The 12,227-nt window shown below is 33.2% G+C and overlaps 2 protein-coding genes across 12 annotated transcripts in view; one reads left to right on the top strand and one right to left on the bottom strand.

Moving 5' to 3' along the window:
• Nucleotides 1-12,227, bottom strand: part of LOC145317726 (cytospin-A-like) — a 63,725-nt gene that overhangs the window by 23,795 nt on the left and 27,703 nt on the right. The gene's annotated exons all lie outside the window — the stretch shown is intronic.
• The window catches only part of LOC145327215 (serine/threonine-protein kinase atr-like), a 39,423-nt gene that overhangs the window by 4,747 nt on the left and 22,449 nt on the right, over nucleotides 1-12,227 (top strand). Inside the window, exons 6-13 of the mRNA XM_080170795.1 lie at nucleotides 3,101-3,159; nucleotides 5,708-5,789; nucleotides 6,355-6,476; nucleotides 7,922-8,033; nucleotides 8,674-8,750; nucleotides 8,987-9,101; nucleotides 9,398-9,516; nucleotides 9,945-10,214. Coding sequence (XP_080026921.1) covers nucleotides 3,101-3,159; nucleotides 5,708-5,789; nucleotides 6,355-6,476; nucleotides 7,922-8,033; nucleotides 8,674-8,750; nucleotides 8,987-9,101; nucleotides 9,398-9,516; nucleotides 9,945-10,214 — 956 coding nt within the window. The remainder of the gene's footprint in view (nucleotides 1-3,100; nucleotides 3,160-5,707; nucleotides 5,790-6,354; nucleotides 6,477-7,921; nucleotides 8,034-8,673; nucleotides 8,751-8,986; nucleotides 9,102-9,397; nucleotides 9,517-9,944; nucleotides 10,215-12,227) is intronic.

Genomic DNA, 12,227 nt, shown 5'->3' with positions numbered 1-12,227 from the left:
CATGTTTTTTCTTGCATAAACTTTGTCTATAATGGGGACTTTATTTAAGATAATCCAGCAAGTCAGGAATCGACCCCAGTGGGCTAGGTTGGTGGCCCGTAGGGGTTAAGTGCATTTTTTCCAATATATATCTTGTTGTATAACAAAATATAGGTTTTTTAGGTCAAGAAACTCAAATTCTGAGCGAAAATTAGCATTAGACTAACCTTAAGCTAACCCCCCCCGGGCTAGGTTGGTTTTCTGCAGGGCTTAAGAGCATTTACCTAACCTAACCTAGAAACTCACTTATATTTTTACAGGTTTTTTTCTTGAATAAACTGTGTCTATTAATAAGGACTTTATTTAAAATGATCCAGCAAGTCGGGGACCGACTAATCTGAAGCTAGCCCCAGCGGGCTAGGTCGGTGGCCTGCAGGGGTTAATTGCATTATTTTCCTAAATACATCTTGTGATATATCAAAATATAGGTTTTTTAGGTCAAAGAACTCAAATTCAGAGCTAAAATAAGCATTAGAATAATCTGAAGCTAACCCCAGCGGGCTAGTTGGGTTGCCCTCAGGGCTTAAGTGCATTTTACCTAACGTAACCTAGAAACTTACATTCAATATGTTTTTTTTTAGGTTTTTTTTCTCGAATAAACTGTCCATTCATGAGGACCTTATTTCAGATGATCCAGCATGTCGAAGACCAACCCAAGCGGGCTAGGTGGGTGGCCTGCAGGGGTTAAGTGCATTTTCCCAATATATATGTTGTGATACATCCAATTATAGGTTTTTTAGGTCAAAGAACTCAAATTCAGAGCTGAAATAAGCATTAGACTAATCTGAAGCTAACCCCAGCGGGCTAGGTGGGTTGCCAACAGGGCTTAAGTGCATTTTACCTAACCTAACCTAATATATATGATGTGATACATCTAATTATAAGTTTTTTAGGTCAGTTAACTCAAATTCAGAGCTAGAATTAGCATAAGACTAATCTGAAGCTAGCCCCAGCACTTGCTAGACTTGCAGGCAACCCACCTAGCCCGCTGGGGCTAGCTTCAGATTAGTCTGATACTTTTATTAGCTGTAAATTTGAGTTTCTTGACCTAAAAAACGTATAATTTGATGTATGATAACACATACTTTTTCTAAAAAATGCATTTAATCCCTGCGGGCCACCCACCTAGCCCGCTAGGGTTGGTCTTTGACTTGCTGGATCATATGAAATAAGATCCTCATGAATGGACAGTTTATTTGAGAAACAAAACCTAAAACAATAATATTAAATGTAAGTTTCTAGGTTAGGTTAGGTAAAATGTACTTAAGCCCTGTTGGCAACCCACCTAGCCCGCTGGGGTTAGCTTCAGATTAGTCTAATTCTTATTTCAGCTCTAAATTTGAGTTCTTTGACCTAAAAAACCTATAATTGGATGTATCACAACATATATATTGGGAAAATGCACTTAACCCCTGCAGGCCACCCACCTAGCCCGCTGGGGTCGGTCTTCGACTTGCTGTATCATCTGAAATAAGGTCCTCATGAATGGACAGTTTATTCGAGAAAAAAAATCTTAAAAAAATATTGAATGTAAGTTTCTAGGTTAGGTTAGGTAAAATGCACTTAAGCCCTGTGGGCAACCCAACTAGCCCGCTGGGGTTAGCTTCAGATTATTCTAATGCTTATTTTAGCTCTGAATTTGAGTTCTTGACCTTAAAAAACTATATTTTGATATATCACAAGATGTATTTTGGAAAATAATGTACTTGACCCCTGCAGGCCACCGACCTAGCCCGCTGGAGCTAGCTTCAGATTAGTCGGTCCCCGACTTGCTGGATCATTTTAAATAAAGTCCTCATTAATAGACACAGTTTATTCATGAAAAAACCTGTAAACATTTAAGTAAGTTTCTATGTTAGGTTAGGTAAATGCTCTTAAGCCCTGCAGAAAACCAACCTAGCCCGGGGGGGGTTAGCTTCAGGTTAGTCTAATGCTAATTTTTGCTCAGAATTTGAGTGTCTTGACCTAAAAACCTATATTTTGATATATAACAAGATATATATTGGAAAAAATGCACTTAACCCCTGCGGGCAACCAACCTAGCCCGCTGGGGTCGGTTCCCGACTTGCTGGATTATCTTAAATAAAGTCCTCAATAATAGACAAAGTTTATTATAAAAAAAAACATGTAAAAATATAAGTAAGTTCCTAGGTTAGGTTAGGTAAATGCTCTTAAGCCCTGCAGAAAACCAACTTAGCCCGGGGGGGTTAGCTTCAGGTTAGTCTAATGCTAATTTTCGCTCAAAATTTGAGTTTCTTAACCTAAAAAACCTATATTTTGATATATAACAAGATATATATTGGAAAAAATGCACTTAACCCCTGCGGGCCACCAACCTAGCCCGCTGGGGCTAGCTTCAGTTTAGTCTAATGCTTATTTTAGCTCTAAATTTGAGTTTCTTGACCTAAAAAACCTATAATTAGATGTATCACAACATATGTATAGGGAAAAAGTCACTTAACCCCTGCGGGCCACCCACCTAGCCCCCTGGGGTCGGTCCCCAACTTGCTGAATCATCTTAAATAATGTCCATATGAATAGATACAGTGTATTTAAGTTAAAACCATAAGAAAAAACAATTTTAGGTAAGTTTCCACATCAAAATAGACCAAAAAAAGCCTAAAAACCCCATTTCCATAGGGTTTTTCTTACCTAACCTAACCATAAAATAAAAATTTTCGGATTTTTTTGCCATTTAGATGTAATACCTATAGGACTAGGCTTATATACCAAGTTTGAAGGGTCTAGCTAAATATTTAGACCATTTTGCTCACGGATTACGAATAAATGTCATTACGCCCCCCCCCCCCTTATGCTAATAAGGGGCAGATTGTCCTGTTGTAATGTAATAATCTGTGGTTTAATGATTTGATGATGATATATGTACGTAAGTGAATACACTTTGGGGGCTTCTTTATCATTTATCATTTGTTCAAAAAGAAATACTTTTTGTTTGTCGTGATTTGCCTAAATTTTAAAAGAGTTTGTATTATATGAAACTTTAAACACAAAACACACATTATCTCTAAATGTAAGTGAATGATAAGTATAAATGTTAGGGTCAACAGCTAAGGCTGTGTCTGGTGGCAGCAACGGTCAGTCTGCTCACAATTCGTCCAGGTCAGCTTTATTATCTTTTAACACTTTCATTGAACGCCGTTTGTCTTGATATTCTAACTATATAAATTAGTATGGCGAGTTGTTTAAGAAATTAAAGTTATTCAACTTCTTTTATCAAGAGGTATATTGACATCATGTCAAAAATGCTTGACAAGTAAAGGGAACTCAGCCATGGAGTAAGGGAGGGGACAATGGATCGAATATTCAATTTTTAAGGAGTCTCAGACTTTGGGGACTGGCTTAAAGGGAATGTGCACGAATACAGCAGATTCTTACTGATTTTGGGGACTTGCGCATCAATGCCCCGCTAACTATAACTGAGCTAGTTTTGAATATGCAGACAGAAAAGTTTGTTATTTATCGCTGGTTTTAACAAATATTTTTTCCCAAGAAAATGTCTTTTCATGTATAGAAACTCTACTGTGATATTTATGTTTTAAATAATCTAAGAACCGCTTAAAGAAGTTGTATCAACTTTTTTTTTATAGCTAGCCAGTTCTTTTAGTAAGTAGTAGATGTAAAATTTTTCATAGAATTCAGATATGCAATCGGTTTTTTTTGTAGACCTCTTATTTTTTAAGTAATTTAAGTTTTTTAAAAAAATAATTAAGTCGGTTTTAAGGTACTAAAACGCAACAAAATAAAAGAAGAAAATGGCCAGTAAGAACAAAAATAGTAAGATCTTTAATTTGACACCTTACTTTTAAAATTCTGTTGAGTAATTATTGAAAAAATCTATTTTTTTAACCTCGGTTTAATAAAAACTTTAGACCTAAATATTTTCTCAAACAGACATAAAAAACATGGGTTCATATATACCTTTAGAATCAGAAAAATATTACGAATCCATTGTAAGCAAAATTGAAAAAAAGTAAAAAAATTAAAATTAAACAAATGGCCAATTGTATTTTTTGTTCAAGCAACACTATTGTCTTCCCTTTTTTACCCCCTCTTTACCCCCTCTTTACCCCTTTCCCATTTTTATACTCAATTAAAGAATTAAGACGTTGCCTGTACAATATAATATGATATTTTCATATAATTCCTTTTATTGTAGTTTATATACTATATTGTAAACTTTTTTTTTCAATTTTGCTTACAATGAATTCGTAATATTTTTCTGATTCTAAAGGTATATATGAACCCATATTTTTTTATCTGTGAAATAATAAAATTAATGTCAAAGTTTTTATTCTCGTGGGTTTAAAAAAATTGATTTTTTCAATAATTACCTGACAGAATTGAAAAAGTAAGGTGTCAAATTAAAGATCTTACTATTTTTGTTCATAATGGCCATTTTTTTCTTTTTTTTGTTGCATTTTAGTACCTTAAAATCGACTTATTTTTTTTTTTTTAAAACTTAAATTACTTAAAAAATAAGAGGTCTACAAAAAAACCGATTGCATATCTGAATTCTATGAGAAATTTTACATCTACTACTTACTAAAAGAACCGGCTAGCTATAAAAAAAAAGTTGATACACCTTCTTTAGGGGTAAGTTATAAATATATCAGAAGGGTTGAGGTAGTTCTAAACAAGATTTTTCTAGTGATTAATTACAGAATGTTTACTACATTGTGATGTGTTGATAATTTAATTTTCAAGTAAATGATTTTTTTCTTAGAACTAATTTTGTCCTAAATTAGGTTACCATGATCCCTTTACAATTTTGGTAAAATTTTCTTGATAAATCTAGTTTTCATTGCTTTTCAGCGAACCCTCTTAAATTAAATTAATTGCCCATTGTCCCCTCCCTTACTCCCTGGAACTCAGCCCATTTTGGGTGAATATGCTAGATTTCTGTCAAAAATAGTTAAGTAATTATAAATTAAGCACTATAATGGTTTAATGAGAAGAAAAAAAAATAAAAAGTTATGTGATTATTGACAAAAAATCAATATCATCAAATACTTTGTTGAGTTCAATGTGTAAAATAATTTGGTACGACTTATAAAATACTGTAAAAAAACAAAGTACAATAAAACTGTTATTATACTAAATTAACTTGTACCTAAAGGGATAAGACAATAGGCAATAAATTGATGTAAATTCCCAATTATGATACACAGAATTACCCATTTTTTAGATAAAAATTGAATGGTTGAAATGTTTGAACACTCAACTTGCTGAATCAACCAAACAAAATTTACTAACCACCCTTTTAGTACGAAAGTTATAATCATTTTATTGTCTACAAGCAATATACTTTGAGTAAAAATCAACCTAATTGTCAGTAAAAACGTCATATTTATGCATATTTACACAGTAAATAGATTATAAAATTATATTTTATTGTAATGAATAACTTAAGGGGGTTGTATGAATTATCAAAAACCTAAAAAAAAACTAATTTGGTTAAATTAGTCCAAGTAATGATTGATTTAGTACAGCACGTATGAATATGTTGTCAATTTCCTATCAGAGTCCCTGTGTGGGGACTAGTGTAATCAACAGCCCATTGTCCGCTCTCTCTATGACTGAAAGGTGCCTAACATCACATGCTCTCGTTCGTGCATAGTCCCTTTAAATTATATTTTATTTTTTCTAGCGGTTCTGGTAACCTGGACAAAACTAATGGAGTTTGGTATCTTCTGTCCTGTTGTAACAAACTTATTCTAAATTACCTACAGGTATAGTTTTCCAGTCTTAGGTCAAAGGAATATTTTTTAGTCGATATCTTATGATACTAAGCCAGTAATACAATCAGTTCCTATACTGGAGAAATTATTAAAATATAATAAAGTACATAGTTAGGTTTTTTCTGTATGTATGATTTAAGTCTTCATTTAAGGAATACTTCACAAAGGACCCTGGATTGAGTTTGGCTATTTCATTTTCAGATTTAAGTCTAAATTAAGGCTACTTTTTTGCCCTTTTCTATCCCTTTCGAATACAGAACCCTAAACAAATATCCTCTTAATACCTCATAGCATAACTACAGGGATGGTAGCTACATAAAGATTATGGCTGATAATTATTAATAAAGCTTCGCGCTGTATTATATTATTATTAGTTGATATTAAGTCGGCATGATGTTTGCAGGGACAAAAAATACATGTTTAAGGAGGGGGGGGGGGGGGGCGTAATGACATCTAAACTTAAACAGTGAGCAAAATGGTCTAAATATTGAGCTAGATTGTGCTTGGTACATAAGCCTAGGTACTACATCTAAAAAAAAATACTTCACTTGTTCAGGACATAATGGATAACTTCACGAATGCCACAACATTGTTAAGAAAGTTGTCCCTTGTGCAACTTGAAGTACCTGACACCAGAATCAGCCTCCAGGGCCTGCAATACCTAGCGCATCTCAACAGGACTGTCTTTTGTCATTTTTTGATTATTATATTCAGGGATAAGGGATAGGAAACCTGGCCATTAATTAGGTCCCGGCCTAGATTCTAAAGGGATATTGCAACTATTACAAATTACTATCAAACTGGCGGACGCTCCCAAGTAGCTATAGCTCTAAACCAATAAGAATCGGCCTGTTTTTAACAACCAATCACCAATTGGCGAAAATTTTAAAAGCAGACAATTCTAGAAAATATAATGATTTCGTCTGCTACTAAAAAATAAATATAAATGGTGTTAGATCACATTAGCTTAATTATTAAATCTGCTTAGAGTTAAACATTAAAAAAGGGCCATATAGAAAAAACAAAAATAACGGGATTATTTTTTTATTTTTTGGAAAGGAGGTAGCTACGAATTTTCATTTGGTAGTTTATAAATTAGATGTTGTATTTTGAATTTTAAAAATCTAATACGGAATTGATACAACACTTTAACCCTAATATATGTACAATACACAATACAACACAGTACAAATATATCACTACTTAATAGTATCCAAGAATACTTGATAGAATGTTACCCAAGTGCATATTAATTTATTTATTTTGAATTTTAATTAGCAATGAAATTTTCAAATAAAATTTTTACTCATTAATAAAAATGCAAATAATACAAACTAAAATCTGTCTGAGGGAAACCCAACGATAGCTTTCTGACAGTTCAAATTACCAAAGTAAAAGAGAAAAAAATTTTGGGAGAGAAAAAACTTCATTTTAACAAAAGCTATTAATATATAGGTTTATAAAAAGTTATGTTTTTTACTTTAAACTAACTACCTGAATTTGATTCTATACTTTATCTACACACACACACACAGCTTTTTTATTAGCGTTTTATACGAAGCACTGCGCCATCCCAAAACTGGTTTATTAGGCTAGAAATAGGCCTAGGCTTGAAATAGGCCTGAAATAATATTTTCCTACGTTTCCCATCCCTTATCCCTGATTATATTATTGAAAATATTCTAATATCCTTGAAAGGTTTTAGTAGAGCAAACTGACATGAATTAAGTATCTATAATCATATATTTATTCATTTACTAGTTGGTTACAATCTTTACCTTAAAACTAACAGGATGTTTGTCTGTCTTTGTGTCTGTACCGAATGATCTCGATAACCGCTTGTTAGATATGGTTTTTTTTATAGATAAGCTTTTCATAGTTCCTGGGATGATTTATAAATATTTTGGAGGTAGGTACCTCCATCTTCCCAGGATAAATAGCTCCTAGAAAAACATGACATTTCAAAATTTTTTTTCAATTCTTATAAAAAAAATATTATAGAAAGATGGGCGAGATCGACTTCCCCGCACATCCCTCCTCAAGTGCCCCAAGGGCCTCTAGGGGCGTAACCGCTAGTTAAAAATAAAATGGCAATGAAATACATTATGACAAAATTGATACAGATATGAGAGTTTTGACTTCAATTGTGTTGTTATGGAGCTACATGTTGTTCAACATCTATTCATACAGGTCTCCAGAAATAATTTTCAACCAGAATGGAGAACAAAGTTTGAGGCAGGGTTTGTCAATTGAGTTAATTTTTAGCATACCTACCTACTCTATTACTTAGTTTCTTTTATCCGTTCTCACGTTTGCTACCTAATCAATATAGATAGAGATACAAAACACCAAAAAAAATGGGACATTATAGTTTTCACAAACACGCTCTCCTATTGGTTTGCTCAAGAACTTTAAATACCTTTATTAAATCTTAATTGGTTGGTACAAACTAGTAGTGTTCAAACAATTCCACCAATGATTTTATCAATATAAAGGTTATTTTTTTCATGATAATTGATGTTATATACCAATATAACATCTATTCTATAGTCTTATCCCTTAATATCTCTGCAACACAAATAGAAACTGACTCGTATTTGCACACAGACTGTCATTGCTTCACTATTTGTTAAATATTAAATCTTAATTATTATTCACACATTAGAGTTTACTTTCTTAATTTGAACTTTTTTTGGGCATTTTAGGCATATCCGTGTTCATGTACGAATCTAATTATAGCATGCTTGGAACATCCTGTCTATTCTTTAAAAAAGATTTAGATTCCTTGAACATATTATTATTGAAAATATAGACACACAAAACTATCAGCTTTAAGTGTTGTAGAATATTATTTACTTGACAACCCTGGATTCAGGAAAAACTATTCAAATACTTTGAGATGCGATCTGGTGACCCTGATCCTCTACCAGACAAAATTTTGGATGCTTTCAGGTTTTTATTTTTACTAACGGCTACGCTAGACTCTATGCCCCTAGAGGCGTATAAGGGCATTATAGTGAGAAAGAGGGGGGGGGGGGGGGAGTAAACCCTTGTCCTTAACTTTTAATTTTAGTTTTTTTAAAAAGAATTATTACGTGAAAAAGTAACAGTTTGAATTGAGATAGAAATGATTATTCAATAATTTTGGTTTATTTCTAAACTGAAAATTAAATAAATGAATGTTTTAGGACAAAATTTATGCATCCACTGGCGAACTACATCATGACCAAAGGATTTAAAGGTTTGCCTGTAGATCGCCAGAGCAGCCTGCTGACTTTCTTCAGTGGTCTGGTTTCTGGAAAGGTAAGATATTCAGATCCCACCATAACTGCGCAACAAGTTATTTTTTTATTTTTTGGCTGCCCAATGGCACCAGTGTTCTATGACCAATCTAAATACTTAAATCTTATGAGAAAATAGCCTAAAACCATTCTGGGACCTATGTTAAGCTTCCATGTAATAGAGGACTTAATCGATTCAGAATGTCTGTTGTAGCTTAAATATTGGGGGAGGGATTCAAATGAGGTTGATAAACTATCATTGTCTAATCACTTTCTAATTTAATTTGCTGTCATTTCTTTTTAATCAATAATTCTCAGGATCATGAAGATGAATCCTATCGCCAGTTCCTCTCCAGTAGCCTGGCGCTAGGCCTGGATAAGGTACTGGTCAGCCAGGTATGGCCAGAATTCCAGGGACCTACAAGATTTCAAGTCAGGTAAAGTTGCTAAACCTGGAACCCTAATTTAAGTTTAAATGTAATGAAAGTTTTTTTTTAAATAGCAAAGCTACTCTAAAATTCTACGCCTATTGTGAATTTTATTTTTAGGATTTGATTAAAGATATGCCGCATTTATAATATTGTACCTTGTTGTCGTAAGAATCATAATTCCAATAATCAGAATAATCGGATAATTAGATCATACAAAAGTTGTCATAAAAGTTAAGGACGTGCGGACTTTCTGTTAACACTAACCTAGTTTCTACGCTTCTAAATCGTACATAACTGTTATAGAAATCATTATGCAAAGTTTGAAATTGATCGGACAATTCTAACATATCTAAATTAACGATAATAGATAACCGTTACGGAAAGGCCTACTCTAAATATAGAAAGCATCGCTTTAAAAAAATTCTTAATTTAAGAAAGCGAAGTGAAAAGCGCAAATCCTTGGACGATGATGACCTGCGAGATGAAATCAGTTTTGATCAAAGCAGAGCATGGAAGATTATAGAACAACTGTTCATGGACAACATCTCTCTTTGTCAAGAACCTGCCGCTCTCCTACGCATTATGGACGTGTTCTTGTCTGCTGGCAGTCAGCTGGGAGCACGGTGTGTCAAATCCTGGCCAGGAGTGGCTCTCAGGCCTTTTCCTGAAGAAGCAATATCAAAAATGGTGGCAGCATTAACAAGGTAAGAACAACAGCTTAAATGAGAATTATAATCCAATTTATTATTCGGACAACTTATTTTATTTTTATTAGTAGCGAAGCTACTCTATAATTCACTTTGTCCGTCCGTCCGTCAGTCAGTCAGTCCGTCAGTCCGTAACGCTATGGGGGAAATGAAATTTACTCAGCTCCTATAAAAGATAGAATGCTGAAATTTTTTTAAACAACATTCCCATTATTAAGGAGCACAATTGACTATAAAACATCATTTGCGGTCGGACCGATTTTTAGCAGGTTTTAGGCTATTTTTATATTTTTCACATTTTTCTCCATATCTTCAGTGTTTATGGTCCGATTTTCAAAATTTTTTCAGTTACAGATATCAAAATTAAATTTCCTGTCGTTTAAAGAAACAATCATGAAGGCCAGGCTGCCTTTTTAGCAGGTTTTAGGCTATTTTTATATTTTTCACATTTTTCTCCATATCTTCAGTGTATGGTCCGATTTTCAAAATTTTTTAAGTTATAGATATCAAAATTAAATTTCCCGTCTTTTAAAGAAGACAACCATGACGGCCAGACTGCCTTTTCAGCAGGTTTTAGGCTGTTTTTTTTATATTTTTAACATTTTTCTCCATATCTTCAGTGTTTATAGTCCGATTTTCAAAATTTTTTCAGTTGTAGATATCAAAATTAAATTTCCCGTCTTTAAAGGAAATAACCATGACGGCCAGACTGCCTTTTTGGCAGGTTTTAGGCTATTTATAAATATATCTAACACTTTTTTCCATATCTTCAGTGTATATGGTCCGATTTTCCAAATTTTTAAAGTTTTTAAGGATTTAAAAATAATATTTTTTGTCGTTTCAAGAAAACAACCATGGCGGCCATACTGCCTTTTATCAGGTTTTTGGCTATTTTTATATGTTTTACATATTTCCCAAGATCTTTGTTTATTTTGATCCAATTTTCAAACTTTTATGGGATATCAGTATCAAAATAATTTTTCCCATTGTTATGAGCATCTTTAATATAATTTACTTTGACCATCGTCATCATACAAAATAAAACAAGGTTTCATATTTATCTTATCCAATAAATCTATTCTTGATTTTAGTAAAAACCTTTTAAATCTACCTGTACGTATTCCCATCTACGATTTTTTGTGCTTCGCTACTTATGGATGTTGTCATCCTTGTTCTAAAATTAAATGCTTCTACTACGTCAAAAATTGTTAAAATAAGGGGGGGGGGGGCAAGTTTGTACACTTATAGGAAATGAAATTCAGTACCAAAGTTTGGGAGGGTCGTATGGGCTTGTTTTTAAAGTTATCAACCTAATTCTTTTTGTAGGCTCTCTTATATGACTTGATATACACGTATTTCTTTGAAAATTGAATTTCGGTACTTTCCTTCTAGGGGCTTGTGGAGCAAAAGACCCCCCAAAACACTAAAAATATGAGTTCTGACCTTATTTTTAAAGATATCGACCTGATTTTTTCTTTATAATACTTTTTTACCATACCCGAATCAACGAACCATTACAGATTTCATTTTGGGACTTTCCTTCTAGGGGCTTGTGGAGCAAGAGACCCCCAAAACACAAAAATATGAGTACTGGGCTTATTTTTGAAGATATCGACCTGATTTTTTTTATAATACTTTTTTAACTTAACCGAATTATCGAACCATTACAGATTTCATTTCGGGACTTTCCTCTTAGGGGCTTTTGGAGCAAGAGACCCCCAAAACACAAAAATATGAGTACTGGGCTTATTTTTGAAGATATCAACCTGCTTTTTTTATATAAAAATAATATTTAAACATAACCGAATCTATGAACCATTCAGATTTCATTTTGGGACTTTCCTTCTAGAGGCTTGTGGAGCAAGAGACCCCCAAAAATCATAAACATATGAGTTGTGGGATTCTTTTTTAAGATATCAACCTGATTTTTTATATAAAAATACTATTTTAACATAACCGAATCTACGAACCATTACAGATTTCATTTTGGGACTTTCCTTCTACGGGCTT

This window comes from Acartia tonsa, chromosome 1 (genome assembly GCF_053477335.1).
Source record: "Acartia tonsa isolate MP-2025a chromosome 1, ASM5347733v1, whole genome shotgun sequence".
Classification (NCBI taxonomy): domain Eukaryota; kingdom Metazoa; phylum Arthropoda; class Copepoda; order Calanoida; family Acartiidae; genus Acartia; species Acartia tonsa.
This window is presented reverse-complemented; position numbering and strand designations above follow the sequence as displayed.